Consider the following 24,169-nt stretch of genomic DNA (forward strand, 5'->3'; position numbering starts at 1 on the left):
TAAAATCGCATTCCTAAGCCCTGATATCATCTTTTATTTAAAAATCAATGAGCGAAATGGCCAAGTTTTTAACTGTGACAGGCATCTTTAATAAGTATGCATAGGAGCTCCTTTTTATAATGTGTTATACCACAAGCCAGCATTCCATACTAGGAGCTTCAGTTTGGGTATATTTGGATATATTTCTTTTACCACATTAGCCACTGCCTCTGATCCCTCTATTTTTTGGAGCAAAGCAGACCTGTACCAGTATCCGAGATGACCTAAGACTGAAGCCCAGTGTCAACAGAAGCTACTTGGATCAGTCATGCCTAGTTCTATCCCTGGTCCTCAGGGAATTTTTGCTCAAAACCAGATACATGATGTCGAGAAATATTTTTTGTAGCTAGTCAGAGCAGTGGCCTTTAAGAATTACATACGCCTCAATTCTTTTTACTGAAGTGTTCGTTTTTCTTTATTCAGCCATAAACTTTTAGAAAAACAGAGTAGCAACCATCCGTTATAATGCCAGTTCTACTCATTCAAAATAATTTCCTTTATTATTTATTTATTTATTTATGCATGCTTTTTAAGGCCACACTTGGCGGATAAGGAAGTTCCCAGGCTTGGGGTCAAATGAGAGCTCATGCTGCCGGCCTACCACAGCCACAGCAACGCCAGATCTGAGCAGTGTCTGCGACCTACACCACAGCTCTTGGCAACACCAGATGCCTGACCCACTGAACAAGGATAGGCATTGAACCTGAATCCTCATGGATACTAGTCATATTCTTTTCTGCTGTGCCACAATGGGAACTCCTCATTTCCTTAATTTTAAAGTGAGCTTGATCATTAAGTTTTGTGGCACTGTTGCCATATGTGCTGCTGTCTACCTGTGTAATCCTACTGGTAGACTTTGTTTTCTTGGTGAAGAGGGGTGACTGTTTCCTGACATGCTTTGGTTTCTTCTACTTGTATATGTTCCTTCAATATGAACTAAACAAGATCTCTGAATATTAGCATGATCCGGCTAATTTGAGAATAAGAAAATGTGTTGCCAAATGAACAGAGTTTGTAGACTTTAAAAGAATCCAGGTGAGAGGGAAGACTGCAAACCAAATAATTTAAGCAGGAGATAAACATAACCTTATCCTTCGGACTGAGGACTGGGTCATTTCGCATGATTAGTTTCTTTCTCATAATGTCAACGTCCTGGTATTTATCAGAGTTTATATTCAAAACACAAATTGGGGAATGGACTTAAGTTTATTTTCGTAGTTTATATACTTGATGAGGCACATTCCTTTCCTAAATGAGAGATTATATACATTTATATTTTAAAAAAAACAAGATTTTGTACTTAGTTGATATTCAATAAATTTTAGTTGAATTGACAAATATTAATTTGTAGTATACATACATAATATATGTACACATGAATCATAAACATTTATGAATTTAGCTCAAATTTGAAAACAGTGAAAGTTGCCTTGTAGTTATTTTTCTATAAAGAACAACTAAGTGATTTCAAAGTTGAATGCTTAGAGAAACACCTTACTGTCTTATTTACATTAAAAATTGCATTCTAATACTCAAATTCTTAAAATAAAAAGATTGTTTTTTAATGGCCACACCCAGCCAGGGATTAAATATGAACCACATTTATTAAATAAGAACCACCATTGCTGCAGCGGCCCGAGCCACTGCAGTTGGATTCTTAACCCACTGTGCCGTAATAGAAATTCCAATATTAAATATTTAAAAAAATCTTGTATGTAATTTATATATCTGTTAATAGCCCCTCCACTTTCATTGGGACTAAAATATATATACTTTATTGCTGACTTTCATTTAGTGCTTTTCTAAATCCAAGGGCAATGAAATGCACATCTTCATTCTGCTTCTCCATATATTGTTCTGGCTTTAATCCAAACTTAAATTTCCCCTGTAACCTGCATACTCTTATAATCCACATGATCTCAACATTCATTTTTGTATTTCTAATAATCTCTATTTTAGAGGAGAACTCTTAAGGCTTTCACTTGTGGTATGTTTGAAAACAGGTATTTTAAAGCACTAAATGCCTTTCCTTTGGCTTTTTAATGCCTATTTGTCATAGACACATTAAAAAAAAATCAAAAGCGCCATTCGAGTATGTTCTTTGAGAGTATTAACTTTTCTTCAAAAATCATAAATCTTACATACTCAGTAGTTGTTCCACTAAAAAGGACGAGAAAACAAATAAATTGTAAAGGTAAGCGATCCACTTAAATTCATTCTGTGAGAGCTATGAATTTTGTTATCACTAAAAGGTTATTTAATACTACATGCACATCATTTTCAAGGGACACCATTCAAACCTTTACCCTCCATGTAGATCCTCAGCAGCCAGCTAGAGTAGCCACACCACCCCCTTTATGTAAAGAACGAAGCAGTGGTCCAAGGGGAAAATGTTGCCTGAGCTCAGGCAGTTGTTGAAAGATGAAGTCACTAGCCTATTTCCTGTGAGAACTTGAATGGACCAAGAAGTAGACTAAGATGTCGCCACTCCCTGGTGGCCCTCCAGAGAGCCTGGAGGAGGATATTTCTGGATGGACAAGAACATCATGCAGCGGCTGTACTGATAGTGAAGAATGGGTGTTGTATAGCCAGGTTGCCATATATTCAAAAGAGTTTTATGTTATACTGGAATATGAGTGATAATAATCAATTTTTATATAATATTCAATTTAAGAGGTGCTTTTTTCATTCTAGGCAAAGCCAAGTCATGGTGTTTGTATGAGTTCTGATGACTAAAGAAAGGGCCATCCGTTTCATTTCCTTGCCATGGTCTTCCCTTCTACCCAGCTGTTCCTAACAGAGATGAGGCTTGGCAATGGCTCACAACAGAACGTTGAGAGTAGATGATACAATCGTGCTAGTTTATACCAAGTTGGGTTCATTGACATAAGAATTTAGTGGCAAATAAATTTGATTGGCTTTATCTTCCCCATCACCCAGGACCATTTAAGATCTTCTTTCTCCCGGCATTAGGTTCCTTTACATCATCTGTGAGTAAATTCTTTCTTTGTAACATAACCTTCTTAGAGTCCATTGTGAAGTAGAAACATAGTGTTCAAACTAAACCAATGTTTGTGAAAGCTGTTATAAATAATTTAGTTAAAAGTGTTTTGAAATTGTGCATACTAATAGTAAGAGAAATACATTTGAATATTTCATTTTGAGGGCAGCAAAACTGGCCTTTTCTCCTTCTTTTTTTGTTTTTTAATAAAAGTTGTTTTCCCAAGTCAGGCAACTGCTATAGATGCTTCAGGTTTTAGTTTACATGTTATTTCCTTCAGGAAGCCTTGCCCAGTCAGCTAAATCCAAATTAAATCAGTTATAGTTCCTCATAACAAAATAGATTTCCCTCTCAGAGAATGTCATTATTTATGTATTTTGAGGATTGTGTTCAAATGCCCTTTCCATGTGGGAGGAGATTGTGTTTTCTATTCTCTCTAACCCTAGCCCTTGTGGCCAGCACAAGGAAGGAACTCAATGTCTATACTTACTGTATAATAAACAAGGAACAGCTGAATGAAATAAGAATAAATATGAACTACATGAAACTATACAAAAAAGGTTATTGGTATGCTAAGTGAAATTTGGGAGTAACATTTTATCTTTTAATTCAAAAAATGTTCATTGAAAGCAGCTTTGTAAATCTAGAAAGCTATAAATGAGAATCACCTAATAACCTATCACCCAGGGGTAACCATAAGTAAAATATACATTTACTTATTTCCAGTATATGTGTATAATTGTGTGTATGTATATGTATATGATTGTGTTTGTGTATGTGTTTTAAGAACTCCCAGGGTAACTGATATCACCACATGTATCAGAGAGAGATTAATTTCATTTAGGTAGATAGCAAGTTTTGAAGTTACTGTCCTCCAATATATGTCCTTGAAATTTCTCCTGAAAAATTCCTCCAAAATTTGCTTATCTATTCTCATTAAAGATGATAAAATAGCTATCTTTTTAATTTAGGAGATTAACTCAACTTGATCACATATCATATATCACATATTATAAAATGCATTAACACAGCCTATATTTAAAGTATATGTTAATATATAATAGTTATAAATACGTATACATTTTTAATTAAACATTGTTTTTGGCTTTTCCATGCCTGAGAAACTTATCCTACCACCTTTACACATACTTGGACATAGACTTACTGGGGCACTCTTTTTTGTCTGAAAAATCTGGAAATGTGATTAAATGCTCAAGCATTTAACATTCAAGAAAAGAAATCTGAGTTTAGCACTGAAGAGAAGTCTGAGGCTGTCTTAGTATGTGTTCCTTTCTGCAGGCTGTTAACTCTTTTCTGGTGCCTTAATGGATATTTCCTTTATCCTGATAATGAAAAAAAAAAATCACCTTTATGATGAGCATTTGAACTTACACACTCATGCACATGTCTCTTTCTACTTAGGGGAAACTCTTCAGTTATTTCTGTTACTCAGTTAATCTGATTACTTCCTTGAGAGCAATCGCAACTTTTTTTCAGCTCTCTATTTGCTGATCGCCATCCTTTCTGTAATCTCTGTTTTTATTTGATAGCACTGCTCTGGTTTCCTGAAAGGTGAATTCCTTTTTTGTTGCCTCCAATATATATTTTAATTTTACCACTATTTATTCGTTTTCTTGACATATTCATTGATTTCATCCGTCTTTCTTTTCACTCATTAATTTAGCTTGATCTCCCCTTTTAATGTTTGGTTCCTATTTTATAGGACCGGTATCTTTTGACATTTGAGGATGGCAAAAAATTTCTAAGATCTTATTTTGTTTCCTATTGTAAATCAAATTCGTTGAGCTAAGTGGTAGGAAAGATTTTCCCTTACAGTTTCTGTAGCGTCTTACCATACACCCTGTTTTTATTTTTTATTTTCCTGGTCACCCAGTCTTTTTAAAAATTTTTAAAATTAAATTATAATTGATTTATAATGGTGTGTTAGTTTCTAGTATACAGTAAAGTGATTCAGTTCTATATATAGAATATATATATGTATTCTATATATATGTTCCTTTTAATATTCTTTTCCATTATAGTTTGTTAGAAGATATTGAATATGGTTCCCTGTGCTATACAGTAGGACCTTGTTGTTTATCCCTTTTATATATAGTAGTTTTTATCTGCTAATCCCAAACTCCTAATTTATCCTCCCCCCCACCTTTCCCCTTTGGTCACCATAAGTTTGTTTTCGGTGTTTATGAGTCTGTTTCTGTTTTGTAAATACGTTCATTTGTATCATTTTTTAGATTCAGCAATACAGGTGATATTATATGATACCCGTCTATGTCTCATTTACTTCACTTAGTATGATAATCTCTAGGTCCATCCATGCTGCTGCAAATGGCATTATTTCCTTCTTTCTTATGGCTAATATTCCATTATGTATATACCACATCATCTTTATCACATGTGTCAGTGGACATTTATGCTATTTCCATGTCTTGGCTATTGTAAATAGTACTGCTGTGAACATGGGGGGGGGGGTGTATATCTTTTTGAATTAGAGTTTTCTCTGAATATATGCGCAGGAATGAATTGTTGGATCATCATGGTAATTCCATTTTTAGTTCTGTAAGGAACCTCCATCCTATTCTCCATAGTGCTTACACCAATTTACATTCCCACCAACAGTATAGAAGGGTTCCCTTTTCTTCACACCCTCTCCAGCATTTATTATTTGTAGACTTTTTCATGATAGCCATTCTGATTGGTGTGAGGTGATACCTTGTGGTAGTTTTGATTTGCGTTTCTCTAATAATTAGCAATGTTTAACAATCTTTTCATGTGCTTGTTGGCCATCTGGATATCTTCTTTGGTGAAATATCTCTTTAGGTCTTCTGCCCATTTCTCAGTTGGGTGTTTTTGTTTGTTTGTTTGTTTTTCTGTGCTGTATGAACTGTTAGTATATTTTAGATATTAATCCCTTGTTGGTTCACGGTTTGCAAATACTTTGTCCCAGACCATAGTAGTTTTATTTATGGTTTCTGTGTTCACTCATTCTTGAAAGCTTGATTATGCAGAAATCTTTCCAGATATTTTGCCAGTAAATATGTAGTGAATTGTATGTGACTTCACTTTTTGCCAGCTTACATACTGGTTGAATCTCCTCAGCTATGCAGTTAAATGGTAACTAATTTTCATGTTCTAACCGATTTTCTGATAGTATTAGTTGGAAGGCCAATGGTGGGAGGCCTGTGGTTCTTTCACTCCTTTCCTTTTTAGATGATGGTAAGATGATTTACAAAAAACAAACAAACAAATCTATAAGTCTTAGAAAATGTTTCTTCTCTGCTTAGAGGCACCATTTAGCAAGTTTTAAACAATTATCTTTGGATATTTCATTTGCTTACTGGACAAATCAAGTTTCACACATAATTAGAAATCGTACTCACAAGTATTTTGATTTAAATGGTCCTGGTAAAATATATTATAACCAATATCTCAGGTGTTAGAATGTAATGAGTACACTAGAAGAAGAAAAATTATTAGGCAAGATAAACCTTATGGACTGATTGTAATTATGGATAGAAAGTATACTTTATAAGTATAAAGCTGCTATGCATATGATTTGGAGATTATTAGAAATGACCCTTGCTTTTAAATAGCTCCATCTATTTCTGTAATTCTACCAATGGCATTTTTAAAAGCTTTTTATTTTTTTTTATTTGTAAGAGATTGTCTTTGACCTCCCAGCCCCATTTTTTCCTTCCTTACCACACAGAGTTTTTAAAAAACTATTTGTAGATACCTTACCTTTCCTGCTAGATCATAAATTAAATGTAATAAAATGAAGTTGCTGGTGCCTGAATCATTGTGATCACTCAATGACTGTTTACTGAGCCTGCATCTTTCAGAAGAGATGTCATGTTATATATATTTGTACCATCCTTTGGTCCTTTGGTTCTGCAAGGTGTTTAATAGTGTTGTTGAGCAAATCCTTGGGAAGGTGTGAAACCTCAGGCATTAATCAGAAAGCAATATGAAGTTGAATGCTAAAAACTAGGGATTAGGATCAAGAGTTTTAGACTAAAGATGCTAGACTCGGAGTTCCCATCCTGGCGCAGCAGAAACGAATCTGACTAGGAACCATGAAGTTGTTGGTTTGATCCCTGGCCTTATCAGTGGGTTAAGGATCTGGCGTTGCCATGAGCTGTGGTATAGATCACAGACTCGGCTCAGATCTGGCGTTGCTGTTGCTGTGGCTGTGGTGTAGGCCAGCAGCTGTAGCCTGGGAACATCCATGTGCCGCAGGTGCAGTCCTAAAAAGACAAAAAGACAAAAAATAAAATAAAATAAAAAATAAAGATGCTAGACTCAACTTTCCTAATAGACCAAGGTGGACTCAGCCTAACAATGTCATATAAGATTGGGCATAGACCTGAAGATATGAATGGATTCTATGACTAAATAGTTAGTTAACTTATGCAGTGATTAAGGAAAGGGATATATACTTCACACACTTATTAATATAACTGAAAGCCAGGGAAAGCACAAGTTCATCTAAAAGTAACAAAAAAATTTAAGAGATTCTTTTTTGTTGTCTGTTTTGGTAGAAAATAAACTACTAGTGCTTAAAATGTGGTAAAGACTTTATGTTAAGGCTCCTTTGTGTATTTACTCAAAACCTAATTATAACTCTTGTCCCTTTGATTAAAAAAGAGAGATTGATCCATTGGCTTATGTTGCAAGTGGTAATGAGTGGGGTATAAAGGGTCAAAGAAAAGTAGAATTCCATATGAATCCCAAAGAGAAGAGCAGGCTTGTCTCTCACCCTATAAGTTTTTGTTTCTGAAAAAAGAAAGGAAAAGAAAACAAGTGAGAGGAAAGGAATGGAGATGAAGGATGAAGTTAAAGTCTCACCTTGCAGTCTACCTGTTAACACTTCATTGCTACGTCATTAAGATGAGTAAGTGAATGTTTGAGGTTCCAGACTTATTTATTTTCCCTTAAATTCGAATGTCTTTCCAAGAGCTCCTGGACTTTGTATTATAATCTCCAGATACTTGGCAATAACTTTCAATTACCATAATCTTTTTCATATTTTTTTCTTTTGGCAGTGATATGGAGAAAATGTTAAAAGAAAAATAATTACTATGGAGGTGAAGTTAGATATGTCAAAAAATAAGCAACTTAATCATTTGAATCTCTTAATATGTTTTCAAAGTGAGGGAAATACTATATTTTATGTTTCCTTGTTAATTATTAATATATCTTTTATGCAGTATAAACCCATAGTTGAAAATATATTAAACAGTTCCTATTATAGTAACTCAAACACTTGATATATCTGAATTGTGGAGACAAGTGTTATATATCATTGTATTTTGAATGTTACTTTTTATGCCTGCTTACTACTTTTTTTTCCCTGCATTCCTTCATGTTTCCCTTTTGACTTTATTTAAATATATTTCGTCTCTTTTTTTATGTAAAATGCCAGGTAGAAATATGAGTAAAAGAAATGCCTTTATTAGAGGCACTTGCCAGTAGGAAGGCATATAAAATAAAAGGTAGAATGTTAAAGAAATAAGGGTAAAAAAAAATTCAGTAGTCTGAAGAGATCCACCAAGTGGATTTGTCAAGGAAGGCTTTATAATAGAGATTTCTGACTTAATTCCTTTTTTTTTTTTTTTTTTGTCTTTTTGCCTTTTCTAGGGCTGCACCCTAGGCATATGGGTTCCCAGGTTAGGGGTCCAATCGGAGCTGTAGCTGCCAAGCCTACGCCAGAGTCACAGCAACGTGGGATCTGAGCCACCTCTGCACCCCACACCACAGCTCACGGCAATGCCAGATCCTTAACCCACTGAGCAAGGCCAGAGATTGAACCCACAACCTCATGGTTCTTAGTTGGATTTGTTAACCACTGAGCCACGACAGGAACTCCTGACTTAATTCTTATATCAGCTCATTTATTTATGTTTTTCATTCATTCATTAAAAATACTTTTCTGGATCTACAGTATTCCAAGCATGTTTATAGTTCAGAGGTGAGGAGTTCCCATTGTGGCTCAGCGGAAATGCATCTGATTAGCATCCATGAGGATGCGGGTTCCATCCCAGGCCTCACTCAGTGGGTTAAAGATCCGGCATTGCTGTGAGCTGTGGTGTAGGTCGAAGATGTGGCTCAGATCTGAGTTTTTATGGCTGGGTGTAGGCTGAAGCTACAGTTCTGATTCGACCCTTAGCTTGGGAACCTCCTTATGCCATGGGTGCAGGCTCCCTCCCCCCCAAAAAAAAATAGTTCAAAAGTGAATGGTAGAACTGTAGTCTGTGTTTTCATAGATATTACCAGATAGTAATGAAAATATACAATAACAAGATTATATACTGCAAGTATAGAATTACAATTATACAATTATAGAATTGTGATAAATGATCTGAAGGAGACCTGGAAGTTGCCGTGAGAGTATATAGTAGGAGATTTAATTGAGATGACAGGGAATGCTTTGTTGAGGAAGTGACATTAAAACAACCTTGAAGAATGAGTAACTCTTAGCCAAATGCAGACTAGGGTTACGGGGAGGGAGGGACAAGAAGGAAGAATTTTTGGTGTACGTGGACTAGCATGTATAAAGATCCCAAGGCTGGTATGATTTTGAGTTTTTTGAGGACTGGAAGGTAATTATGGGAGAAATAAAGATTAAGAGAGAGAAGAGCAGGAGATAAAGCTGGAGAAGTGGGCCAGGGCCCATCTATGCTGCCGTGAAAGATTTTAACTTCATCTATGAAGTCACCAAAGGATTTAAGCAAAGATAACTACTTTTAAGTGGTGCATAGAATAGAGTGAAAGTCAGGTAGCCAGTTCCAGGACTATCTCAGAGTTCAGATTAGAAATAATAGTACCTTGATTGTGCATGGTTTTGGCACTGGCAATAAGAAGCAAGTGATGCAGTCATATTTTCCAGGGAAAACAGATAATACTTGTTGGTTTATTGGAGAGAGCATGTCAAGACAAGAGTAAGATTTCTTATATGAGCAATGGTGGGTCATGACGACCTTTGCTGAAATGAGGAACAGAGTGTGAAATTTAAGATTATGAACGCAAATCTAAGATAGTCTTACTTGATGAAAACCAGGATGTATCCAAATGGAGATTTTGGCTGGGCAGTTGAATAAACAAGTGTGCAAGTGTAGTGCTTACAAGGAAGATGACTACTGAAGATGAAAATGTGAGGGGACAGGGAGGAATTATGAAGCCATTTGAGTTTTAAGAATGGATACAAATCTAAAGGGTATCATGTTAAGTGAAATAAGTCCAACAGAGAAAGACAAATGCCATATAATCTAAAATCTTTATCTTTAGTTCTAGAATCTAAGACACAAAACAAATAAAACTAAATAAAAACAGACTCAAATGTGTTAGTTGCCAGTGGGACAGAGTTTGGGGAATTGGGCCACATAGGTGAAAGGAATTAAGAAGAATACACCTCATTATAGGAGTTCCCGTCGTGGCGCAGTGGTTAACGAATCCGACTAGGAACCATGAGGTTGCGGGTTCGGTCCCTGCCCTTGCTCAGTGGGTTAACGATCTGGCGTTGCCGTGAGCTGTGGTGTAGGCTGCAGACGCGGCTCGGATCCTGCGTTGCTGTGGCTCTGGCGTAGGCTGGTGGCTGCAGCTCCGATTCAACCCCTAGCCTGGGAACCTCCATATGCCGAGGGAGCGGCCCAAGAAATAGCAACAACAACAACAACAACAAAAGACAAAAAGACAAAAGACAAAAAAAAAAAAAAAAAAGAAGAATACACCTCATTATAAAGTAAATGAGCCATGGGGATGTCATATACAACATAAGGGATATGGTCAATAATATTTTAATAACTTGTATTGAGACAGATTATCATGGCGATCATTTTGTAGTGTATTATGTAAATGTAAAATCACTTTGTAGTACACCTGAAACCAACATAATATTGTATGTCAACCATATTTCATTTAATAAAAAAGAGTGAATGGTATTTGGACCAGCAAAGTGATACTTTTTCATAGACATAATTTTTACCACATGGTTTCAAACATCATTTTGCTGCATGATTTTAATACACTCAGGGACAGATATTTTCCCTCTTGAGTAACATTCCTCTAACACAATAATGTATGGGAGAATAAAATATATTAATTGAGCCTACTTAATAACACTGATTGCTAGTACCTATCTGTTTTTGTATAGATATTTAGCAATTTCTTATAATGGATTCTTCCGCCTTTACTCCATGCCCCAGAGAATGTCTTTTGATGGTAATTTATTGGAATATTTGATTGGTTAAATAATTTCGTATGTCAGACAATTTTGTAAATAACATGTTTTTCCCCCAAAGAATCAAATTAAGGATGGAAACCTTTTCAGAATTAGCCAGAGTTATAATTATCATCTAATTTTAAAAAGTCCTACTTTGTGTGTCTGTAATGATTCATTTTATCAAATGTTTATAAAATCTTTCCATCAAAGGGTCTAACTGAAATATGAAATATATTAACTCATGATAATTTAAAAGTAGATTTTTCTAAGTATGATCTATACTAAAGGTATTGAGACTGACATTGATTTTTTAAAAGAAACACTTTACATGTCCCACAATATCATAAAATCTATATCTCTTTTACATACAGATTGGCACAAATTATGATAAAAGTACAGTAAGCAACAAAGAAATTCTGCACAACTTTATAGGGATTGTTAAGCAGAATAGGCAAGCAGTTGGAAATTCTTCCATTTTATTACAGATGTAACCCTGATCTAAAGAAAGGATGGAATTACTCATGAAATAAATTCACAGTTTAAAGAGTCAGTTCATTTAATGGCTTCAGTGATAAAATTTAAGCATCTATTGAATTCATTTTTCTGTTTAAAAATGCTTCATAATGATTTGAGGTACTGGTAAAATTACAGTATTTTTTAAGGCCTAAAATTTTAAAAATATCACTATCTTTATCATTTTACCGATTTACTAAGTAAGCTAGAGTCTGAGCACTGATGAATTCATGAGTTGACTTTTTTGCATATATATTCAGATACATAGAACAAAATAGCTATGTGCTCCTGGGAATTTGTGGATATGTATTATTTCTCTATTATAAGTTTATTTTTTAAAGAGTGGCTTTTTTGGAGTAATCATATTGTCATGTAACTTGTATCATTGCTTTCTATCATAACTCATCTTGTGCTGTATATTCTTCATCCTGAAGGGATTGCCTATGATCCTCTGATGCTGAAACACCAGTGCATTTGTGGCAATTCCACCACCCATCCGGAGCATGCTGGACGAATACAGAGCATTTGGTCACGGCTGCAAGAAACTGGGCTGCTAAATAAATGTGAGGTAATCATGAATTGGCCACACTCTTTTACTTTCTTAAATAAATCATGTAAAGAGGCCAGTATTTATTTGGGTAGTTGTAGAAAAATGTTAACTCTGGAGCACAAACATCATGATTGGTGAACTATCATAGACTCTGGTAACATAGAACTTATCACCTGACACTGGGCTGGGCACACAGTAGGTGCTCAGTCTGTGTTGATGAACTAATCACCTACCTAATGTGTGTGTTATTACTGAAGCATTTTTTGTATACACAGTAGCATTCTTGTTTCCAAATAGGTAGCATTTATTGAGTTAATTTTCTGAGAAACTTCACAAACCATTAAGTGCTAAGTAGTTGTTATTTCTTGTTATAAGTGATACTCTGAACTGAGATATATGCCAATTTTGCCTCATGGAAATGAGTAGTTTTAAAATATTAATGGTCCTTTTATGAAGAAAAATCACTTACTTTTATTGATGTTTAGACTCATTTATGTAGATTCTTGATGAATCCCATTTTTTATTTAGAAAAATCTGTTTCTTTAGGCTTTCCAAGGTTAAAAGTAAAAATGATATCAGGTCAAAAGGCTCCCATTGTCAAATTTACAAAATATATAACAACAAACAGTTGTTTGATTTAGCTGCTATAAATGTCCTTGGTTGTCTAAGATCCAGTAACATTCTATATTTGCGTCTAAAACATTTTAAAAGAAAAATATCCCCATGTATTTTTTTTACATTACTTGAACATTTATTGATCAGAGCACATTTTCCTGGATCTCTGTTATGTTCCAGATGTGTTCTAGGGTCTAGAATTGTGGAATTTCACAAGAAAAACATGGTCCCTATTCTTAAAGATTGGTAATTTAATATGTTGCTTTTGTTTCTATTGTCCTTCTTTGTAGAGCAATGAAGGAAGTTCAACTAGTTTTCACCAGTTTGGGAAGAAAGTAAATGGTTAATATTTTGACTTAGTTACATCATGAGGAAACTAATATGTTGAAACCATATTAAATTCGCTATTCTTTGATAAAATACCCAGTCTTTTGTGACTACTTTTAATTAATTTTGACAACTCAAAATGTAGTCAAGAAAATTCTATTCAAAGCTAATTTAGTTTAAAGTGAGCCTGTAAAATATTTCAGTTGAAATAGTAATGCCAAAGCAGACAGAATGTTTCTTAGAGTCAAGTGCACTTGCCTCTATTTGATAGCAGGAGTTAGTTCAGTCTGACCTTCCTTCTCTGCAAAGTAAAAAATAACTGACTTGAAGGTACAAAATCATTCATTCAGTGCATTCATTTCTAAGCATAAATTATTTTCTTTATTGATTTTCTCTTTTGAAGATGAATTATGTAGCTCATCTTACAGGAGAATTAAATGGTAATTTTCTTTACATCAAAACATAGATAATGTCTGTGAGTCATTCAGCAGTTGGGATTGTGAATAAATACACCAGAGCAGTATACACAGATTTAGTTTCACAAGTTTTATTATATGTTGATAATAGAATTAGAAAATGTTTTTCATATTTAGAGTTCTGCTTTTGATTAAATGTATCCTTTACCTAAAAACCCCAAAGTGAAGAAATTTCAGCTAGATTTATTTCTCTGGTTCCTTCCCAAGTGAAAGTCTATTTTTCATCTTCTGCCAGTAGCATCCATATTATACGGCAGAAGGCTTCCATATTCTTTGGTAAATTTTAGAGTTATCTTCAAGGTTTTCATGTTCTTTGATAATGCATTTTGGAAGCCAAGACACTCTGTTATCTGCCCAGTCCCACATGGAACCTGCAAAGTAAACTATCAAGGAAACTTATGTGTGGTAGCCTAGTCTTAATGGATATTTACTCACGAGAGCCTTCCTACCTCACCTTTGCATCTACCATAGATGTTTCCTAGCTTGGCAATCTCTCTGTGCTTTTGTGAGCTGAGGCATTGCTGTTTACATTTTTTTCCCCTTCAAGTCTTTGTTATATTCTTGAGCCCTACCCCAACCACTCCATATTAGCAATGGCTGATCATAGCCTCAAATGCATTGTTAGTTTGTGGTATTCCATAAATCTGTTACTTGAAGGAACACTGTTTATGAAAGGAGCAAAGGGCAAAAGTTGACGGAATGTAATATGGTTCAACTGGTCTTAACATTTTAAAGTCTTTTATCATCCCTTTCTGATCAATGTGCTTTTTCATTGATACATCGCACCTTTTTTGTCCTGTATTATTTGAAACCATGAAATTCAGTTTATACAACAGTACTGACTGATGTCATAGAAGATCTAGGTGAAGTCTTAGAAGCCCTGTGGGGTTGACGAGGATGAGTGAGTCCACTCAGTTAAATAAGAGTCTCTCTAGCAGACAATCACACAGTTAACAAATAATGTGCTGGAAAGCCCAGATCCATGGATTGGCTCTTAATGAAGACCAAGCTCAAAAGTCGGATTTAAAACTTTAATAATGCAAACAGAAGTATTTTTTCCTAACATAGTTTTAAGAGCAGCCCATCAAGTGTTGGCTTTCCTAAGTGACGAAATTGTTGCCCACATGTATTTATTTGCTGCTATGTTATCAAAATATCTGTGACTTACAATGACCTAATCCAAAACATGCAGTGGAATTTCTGAAGCCATTGAAGAGCACTAACTTTAAGATAGTTCGGAACCTAATATCCCTTTGTCTATGTGTACAATTTTAGAAATATTCAAAGTGGAGTTTTAGAAATGATTATTAACTAAACCAATGTTATCTCTCTCGAGACTCAGATTGTATGGAAGTCATAGTACCAAAAGGAATAAAACATACAACCAAAAGAAGCATGACTTATTTTATCTCCCTGATTGTTTCTATCAGAAGAGTAGGGGAGGAAATAAAAAGGGAACATACAAAAAGTGTTAGCTCATTCAGTTTAGATCACTCAGAAATAGTAGAATCTAATTCCTTAACTAATACTCTGCCCAGTAAATGCAACCAAAACAGTGATACCTGTTTGTTGTGGATTTTCTTTTATAGGTTTTGATTTGACCTGTTAGTTCTAATATGTATATTTATTAATTTATTATTAACTTTCTTGCAAGGATGCTAACCTTATTTCTCAAGCCAAATTATTCTGAAAATGTCAGTGCTATGGGAAAAAAATACAATAAACCTTTTAGCATTTTACCAAAACTTATTATAGCATTTAACCAAAACATATTATATGTAGTTTGTAAAAAACCAGGATAAAAGCATACTGTAATTGGCAAGTGACTGTATTCCTGGTGGGTACATTATCTGGTTGAAGAGGCAAAAATTTCCTGTACTAACAGGCTACCTCGTTAGTGTTTGTGAGGTTTCGAAAGTGTTCAAGGCCAGTGAAAATATCTTCATTGAAGTTAGAAGAAGAAGATTCTAGCGTGGGCCTGAATGACTGTTTACCATTATGGCCCAAGGGCTTATGGTGAATTAGGTCTTTCTTTCCAAATTGCCTAGGTAGGAGTATCAGGAATTTAAAACCCAGCTCTGTTCCTTGATTATGTCTACATCATGCATTCCTGAGAGGGTCACATCCATCAGTCTGGCCTTCCAGGGATTTGAGTACCAGCCCGGATGCATAGGTTATCACTCCTTCCTTAGCAGTACAGACAAATTCCTCTCTTGGTTGCAAGAAATAAGACCTCAGCTCAATTGTCTCAAAAGAGGGAGTATTTATTAGATTTCATTTTTTAAAAAAGGATATAATAAAATGGGAATACAGCACATAAAAGCTGGATCAATATATTGTTTCCCAATATCCAGATAGCAATTTGCCGTCTTTCAACGCAATATTCCTGCCAGGTTTGTGTAGCCACCCATGGTCAGTGATCAATCTGTGCTTTCAGAGAGGGAATCCACAGAGCTCTGGGGACATATAACTAACTAGCAAGCAGAACTCTGTGGCTAATTTTGTGACCTTCATTAATTGATTACAGTGGTGCTCAAATTTGAGTATAAATCAGAATCATCTAAGTGGATATTAAAATACAGATTGCTTGGCTCTAACCCCGGAGTTTCTGATTCAGTAGGAGTGAGGTCCTATTGGAATGTGGGAGAGGTGTGTAAGAATTTGTATTGATTCTATATGTCTGAGTATTCCTGATATTGCTGACATGGGTACTAACTTTGAGAACAGTGATATATCCATTCAATAGTCTTTATCAAGAATTTTAGTTTTCCATGCTCCAGTGTTAGGAGCTGGAGATGAAATTCTGAGAAGATAGAGCCCTTGCCTTCAAGGAGGTTACCATCCGTGGAGATCGTCAGACATTAATCAAGTGATCACACAAATAAATATGTAATTGCTCAAGGGGTGTTGAGTCCCTAGTTTTATACTGCATGGATTTTAAAGACTTGGTGATTGAGCTTGGAGAAGGAATAATATGAGAGACTGTGGTCAGCTGCCTCCGTAGTAATCTTGACAATATCTGAGAGGCTCTCTCTGAACAAGAGATAGAGGAGATGTCACATATTAGAGGACTAGGGAGGAAGTATCTCAGACCTTAAGTTAAAGCATTTTCCCTCCTTCCAGCTTTATTCAAGTAACTTTGTCTGAGTCCCTATTTCTCTGGCACAATGGGTAAGGTAATCTCAGTGCTGCTGATCTATGGGGAGAAGTCCACATTCCTCAGCCAACGGATAGTCAATTTTGCAATGAAACAATGATTATTATTGAAAAGATGGCACTTTGAAAATATTATGAGTTTCTGTTTTTAAACAATAGAGTGATCCACAAATCAAACTTATGTATAATTCATTTCTCAATGTAGAAAATTATTCAGAATGGATTCCTTCAAAGCTTATTGTTCAACAGTAGATTTGACCTTGGTCTTGCCATTAATTATTTATGTTCTTTTGTCAAATCATTTAACTTTACTGATCTTTTCCCATGAGTAAAAAGAAGATGTTAAGCAGGGTATTTGCTAGGGTTTCTTCCACCTCCAATATCATGTGAAGTTAGATGGCTAAGAAGTTAATTTTAAACATAACATTTTCTTTGTTAACAGTAGACAAAATTTTTAGAATGTTTTCATAAACATATAGCTTTTAGTTTGTAAGCTGTAATGTAAATTCGCTGTCCTTACTAGCCCTAATTAGCAGCCAGAGAAAACATTAATCCTCATTGTATTAGATTACCGAGGTTATATGGGTTAACTTCTTTTGGCATGACATGGCACTGTTTTTTTAAAAATTGAGGTGGTTAGAGGTCTTCGTGCCAATACCATTTAATTTTTTCCCTATTGAATCATTCATACTTTAGTGATTCTTTTGCGAGCAAATTAGCTTGTTGATTAGCTTTCTTGTCACCCTAAGAGATGGATCTGAAAGGGTTGTTGGGTGTCCTCTTCAGGAGCAAGCTCTTTGATGAGGTAGCCAGGTTTCTAAAGTATGTGTGCCCTTGAAGAAAAGGATGTGATCTTCTGTGCTTAAAAAAAAATTGCAGAGGTTGACCCATCATCTGTTAGAAATGCACTTGCAGTTGTTTTTCCAGAAGTGCTCATGACTCTCAGCCCCACCAAGCCACCCACAGTCATTTTCTTGCTCTCACATTTGTTTGGAGAATAATAACGTTTTATAATGCTTTTGTTGGATTACACGTTATGTGGAATTTGCATTGCCTCTTTGTGACTAATATTGAATAACTTTGTTTCGCTTAATTCATAAGTATGAACCATAAGCAGCATACTGTGCTGAAATGTTTAACTTCTTTATTCAAGTGCCAACACAAAGTAATTACAAAACAATTCTGGGACATAGAACCAAGCTACTATTGCCCCTTCTGGGACTTCTCAGTCCTTCCAATGAGAAAAGTGGAGAGCAGGCTGAGTGTAAAATCTTGAGATGCCAAGGAGCTCAGAAATAGTGTCTCCAGCACACTTTCCTACACACACAAGTGATTTTAAAATAGCTTTTGAAAATCTAAATAAAGAAATACAATATTCTTTTGAGAAACAATTTTGAAATGTGCAGGATTTCTGACATCAAGGCTACAAAGTATTGAATACTGCAAATTAATGGAAATTCAATTAAACATTTGTTTTATAGAGTAATCTAACTAGATGGCAGCACATAACAGCTTACTGTTTTGTTTAGTTTGAAAAAAAAATTGTGTGTGTTTTTGTCTCTTAGAATCTAACCACAAAGCAATGAAAAACTCAAATGAGGAATCTCACGAATTGTCTTTAAAGGATATGGCAACATGGAAAGCAGTGCAAATGAACTAGAGAGGGTGAATATACCAGGGGGGTCATTATTCAGGGAGAGATTTGTACATTACAGTAGAGTGAACCCTGGCAGATAAATATTTTAAAAATACTTGTGCAGCCCATAATCAGAATTAAGATGATTCAGAATTTTTTGTTTTGACTTGATTTCTGCAAAAAAAGGAAGAATTAATGTGGAAAACAACAAATAAAAGGAAGTAAGACAGGCTGCCCTTCCGGGTCCATTTGTAGATTGATAGAGTATTTTTTTAAAAACAGCAGCATTAAAGCTCATTGACATGAAGACTAGTTATATGTTTTTTTTCAACCATCTAAAAATTGTAGTACTAAAAAGTAACAAAATGTTTATTATGACAAATATGTTTCATACATGATTATTATGGAAAAAAACCAATGCTTTCACCCAGATTATTAAAATGTTCACTACAGTGTTTATGAAAATAATTACAGTACAAGATTCAGTTGCATAAAATTATAAAAAGTGAACAGTTATACTAAGGGATAACATTTTTCCTTAGTTTCTGCTGAGCATAATGATTTGAAATGGGTGGAAATAAAACTGAAAAAAATACATAGTACATATGCTTTTTACTACCTATTTATTACTGAAAGGACTATTTTCTGAAGTACTGGTGAAATTGTTTCATGCCGAGAGATGTTTTAAAAGGAATTATAATGACTGTATCAAGCAGTATTACATGCAAGTAGAAGGAATATGTCATTTTGAAGATTAGATGTACATTTTTTTTAACTTGCTAACCTTCCCTCTGCCAACCATTATTTTAACTACTTCATAGTCCCAAATATTGGTCAGTACAATGTTAATATCTTGAATTCACTTATAAGCAGGAAGAAGGAATAGCTCCCTCTTACATGTAGTTCTTGGCCCCGGATGTTCATTAAAATCCATGGGGTTGTTCTAAGTTTCTAGATGCCCAGGTTTTACCCAAAGTTAACCAGAAACTCCAAAGATATGACCCAGGCATTAATACCTTTTAGACTTACGTAGCTGATTCCAAGTTGTAGCCAATGTTAAAAGTTACTGCAAAGAGTTCCCATTGTGGCGCAGTGAAAATGAATCCGACTAGGAACCATGAGATTGCACCTTCGATCCCTGGCCTCACTCTGCAGGTTAAGGATCTGGTGAGCTGTGGTGCAGGTCGCATGTGGCTCGGATCTGGCATTGCTGTGGCTGTGGCATAGGCCAGTGGCTACAGCTCCATTTGATCCCTAGCCTGGGAACCTCCATGTGCTGTGGGTGTGCCTTAAAAAGACCCACCACCACAAAAGTTACTGCAACAGAAACTCAGTTTCTCAGCATAAACTTAATGAGGAAGAGACCAAAAAAAAAAAAAAGTAAATGGAGTCGAATATTTGGGGATGGGAGAGTAACATAAGAAAGCATTTACCTGAGGAACAAAGGTGGCACTGCCTCAGAAGCTCCATGCACATTTTTTTTAAATGGGAGAAATATTATTTTGATGTAATCATAGGCTTGACATATGAGTTCTAAAAAATTACTCTTATTTTTCAAATATAGTTAAGCATTTTTTAAATGGGCTTCAAGGAATAGCTAGCATCCTTTTGGAAACCCTCATGGTGAGATCACCTCTCTTGCTCCAACCATGATAATTTATCACTGCACTTATTATATTTGCTTCTGTAACTCAAATCTATAAATCAAAATAAAGGTTTTTTTTATTGAGTTTTGTGGTTGTATGTAAGGTAATTTCACATGTCCATTTAAGGACTAAATAATTTGGTTAAATCTCCTTATGTTTATAAATGATGAAACAAAGGTCCAGAAAGGTACCTCATAGCAGGATATAGATATATTAAGAGCATGTGATAGTCAGAACCCAGGACTCCTGACTTACAATTCACTTTTTTTATGACCAACAAAAGGGCCAAGAGCCTGATGGACTACCTGCCAGCTTCATAGCCTCCTTCCTTCTTTCACTCCCCTTTCTTTAAGAAAAACTTAGAGGAGAACAGGTTATTAGATAATTCAGGATCTTTGGAATGAGAGAATGCAGTAGGGGAAGGGGACAGAAACTATCTTTTATGTAACATTTAAAGAATCTGTTGATTATAGCATTTGAAAACTCTATAGTTGGTAAGCATGGGCTTGAGCAATGAGACCAGATTTTTGTATTTGTTTAAGAAAGAAAAGTGTATCAAGAATAATGAGTACATGTGAACTGATTCATTAAATATTAAGCATGGAATTTGCAACAGAGGGTAACTTTGACACTCATAAATCATTTATGATGCTTTTTTAAAAAAGTCTGCAGGCCTGCATATTTTTGTAGAAAAAAAATAAAACACATCCCTAGATTTAAGGACACTGGATGAAATATTTTCAGAAAATGAGATATTTCAGTGGAAATTCTTGCCTAATATGTCACCACTTTGAAAATGATTAAAGAAAATAGGGTCTCCCCCAGTAGAGGCAGGTACTTTGACTTGTCAAATTTAAGTTGGACATTTTCTCTTAGTTTGGAACTGCCACAAAATGAGCCCTTTCATGTCCTCAATAATACCAAACCAATGCAATCCATCTGTTCTGCTAAATTATTTCTAGTTCCCTAACCAAAGGCACTGCTTTTTCATGCATTTTATCATGATTTTATGCCCTTTATTATATTTTACAAAAGGTTCTGATTCCTCCAGGGCCAATGAGAACTGATTAGGACACTGGCCTCAATCCAGGCTTTGAACACAGGAGGGGAAGGAATAGAACTGTTTCCTTTTTTCCCTGCTCCTTGGCAGAAAAAAATATGAATGTATACCGTGTGTGTGCTCTGTGTGTGGGTGGGTGTGGGTAGGCTGCATTTTATCCTGTCACAGTATGACTTTGTAGATCATGTTCAGAACATTCCTTCTATAATCAGGTTGCATTAACAGGCTTTAATTCAGAAAGACTATTTCTCTAGGAAAGAACCATGGTGTGTTGTGAGACCCAATGACATGGTCATTTTGAACAACTTGAGTCACACTTCCAATCTGGATGTAGACTGGGGTACTGGTCTAAATAAGATCATATTCCTTAGCACAGAGTAGGCACTTGGGGCACATTAAGTCCTTTCCTCCTCTCAGGAAAGAAACTATTTGAGTGGAAGTCATAGAGAATGAAAATATAATAATGAATACTTCCTACATCACAGGGTTTCTCTATTAAGAAGTTCAAAGAAGGAGTTCCCATTGTGGCTCAGCAGTTAAGGAACCTGACCAGTATCCATGAGGATGCGAGTTCAATCCCTGGTTTCGCTCAGTGGGTTAAGGATTTGGCATTGCTGTGAGTTGTGTGGTGTAGCTTGCAGATGCAACTCAGATCTGGTGATGCTATGGCTGTGTCATAGGCTCGGATTTAACCCCTAGCTGGGAACTTCCATACGCCATGGGTGTGGCCCTAAACAAACAAACAAACAAACAAACAAACAACAAAAAAGATATCCCTCCTCAAAAAATAGAAGTTGAAAGAAGAACTATAAGCTTGCTTTCTTAGACCTATACTGGCAAGGTATTTAAGACCTATATTTGGATGTCAAGTGAGAAAGAGCCGGATGAATACCATGCCATCACTTATATGCATTGAGCATCTACATATGCTCAGACGTCTCAAAAATCTTTTGGTCAGAATCAATAGATGACTTTAGACAGACATCCTGCAGACTAAATATCTCTGAGAACGGAAATCAGTATCTTCCTAAATTATGATTATCAGAGCACTTTATCCTATTTTGTGAGTCATTATGCTGTTGACCTTTGGCTCAAGGGAGCATCATGAGAGAAAACGGACGGAGTAAAGGCTACACAGGAAATAGAAAATGTGGGAAGGGATTGAATTAAAATATCTATATTTATGCATAAACATGTAACTTAATAAATTACTGATGATAATATCAGATAAATGAAAACTGCTGGAGACCTCAGTTTGATAGGAAAAGTAAAATGTGATAAATTTGACATCTGATAATAGCGAGGCAAAATGAAACTGAAGATCCTATGTGTTAAGAAAGAAAGAGCTCTCGTTCTTTCAGAATTTTTAGCTTAGTCATCCAACAAGTTTCCACAACAGTGCCCCTGTGAGATATAAATCTCAGAACATGCTTTCTCCAGATCCTTTCTCCAGGTAGGAACATTTTTCATGTAGAATTGGTTTTCACTGCTCTCTTTCTTTACAAACATGTAGTACACCTTTGTCTGCGGATCTTGTTTGCCAGCAGCCATAGAAGCAGAAAGGTTGTCAAGAATTCATACTTAGGTTTAGTGTAATTATTTTTTTTAAGAAACATATTCTATAATAGTAAAAAGAGCCAGTGTAAAATACTTCCTAGGAATCAAAAAGATGTTGAGCAGGGTGGAGCTGGGGGTGATGAAGAAACTAAAGGGAAAACATGCTCTTTGTTGCATTTTAATAGGGAGCAGGAGGACTAGGGTATAAACTAGAAAGGAGTACTCCTAGAATAAGTAGAAGCTAAATAAGCTGGGCCAGATGCTCAATCCTTACTGTTAGTTAACTGATATTACACAAGGGGATAACTGAGATTTAGCAGGTGTCTTCTTAAGATTTATCAGCATTTGAGCTACTGTCAATAATTGAATCTTGTTAGCAGATTATTTTTCAAATGTGTTATTGAGCATTCAGCCTGAATTCTAGTGGGATTATGGAAGAATGAGAAAGGAGCTGGGATAAGCATGGAATGTATGGTATGTAAATATATATGGCTGGTTTCTGAAAACATAAAGATCTATGTGTTATTAGTGCATTTACTGTTATACCAGAGGCAGAAATTCACTGTAGAGCTGAGTAATATCTTTATAGAAAGGGAGAAAGAGAAAAAATGATGAATCTTTATGATAGTAGTCCAAACTTGGATCTGATTGTTAGCTACATAGATGGCAGTGTTTAAGACAGCGATGTTTCACTGCATCAACATATAAAATGTTAGTGGCTATGGATTTCATAGACTCACAGAAGTGAGAGCTGGAAGCCCAGTTATCTCATGGCATTCATTATTCTGCCAGACTACGACTGGTTGCCACAGTCTGGTTTCCAATGTGGTGCTCATTCCAATTTTAGATGACTCAGACCATGGAGTTACCACTGTTTTTTTTCAGGGGATTTTCCACAAGCTGAAATCTCACAGTTAAAATGTTTCCCTTTAATAGTGCCCTTGAACTTTCTCTGTCTTGTTTTTATCTAGTTACTTACCATTCTGTGTCTTTGGTGGTTCTGGTCTTCCATAAATGTTTTCCAGCAAGCCACCTATGTCAATAACTTGTTTGTTTATTGATCAGAGCAATGGCTGACCAGATGGTCATCATTAAGTTTGCCCCGGTCTTCAGCATTCCTACCTGGTTGAATTTCAACATTCAAAACTTTACCTGGGAATAATTTTTCTAAAGTATGTTTTAATATTTCTAGGAATGTACATGGGATGTCAAAACAGGGAACTTCAATGCCATGACGAAGAAAATTCCAGAAGCATTTATTTGTTTATTCAGCACATAATGGCAATGTCCAGAAGTTTCTGTTTTACATCACTCTTGTTACCTTCCTGTTACCCCTTGGGTCCCCCACCATTTC

General features: G+C 35.5%; 1 protein-coding gene across 46 annotated transcripts in view; it reads left to right on the plus strand.

Annotated features, from left to right (window-relative positions):
• The window catches only part of HDAC9 (histone deacetylase 9), a 967,336-nt gene that overhangs the window by 686,487 nt on the left and 256,680 nt on the right, over window positions 1–24,169 (plus strand). For all 46 annotated transcript variants that reach the window (XM_084977200.1, XM_084977210.1, XM_084977211.1 and 43 more), the window contains one exon: window positions 12,227–12,360. In XM_084977200.1, the coding sequence (XP_084833326.1) occupies window positions 12,227–12,360 (134 nt within the window). The remainder of the gene's footprint in view (window positions 1–12,226; window positions 12,361–24,169) is intronic.

Source organism: Sus scrofa, chromosome 9, assembly GCF_054392235.1.
Source record: "Sus scrofa isolate SSC_HxYL_T2T_F1_AM1 chromosome 9, Sscrofa_HxYL_maternal_Yorkshire_Landrace_v2.0, whole genome shotgun sequence".
In the NCBI taxonomy this organism is placed as follows: Eukaryota; Metazoa; Chordata; class Mammalia; order Artiodactyla; family Suidae; genus Sus; species Sus scrofa.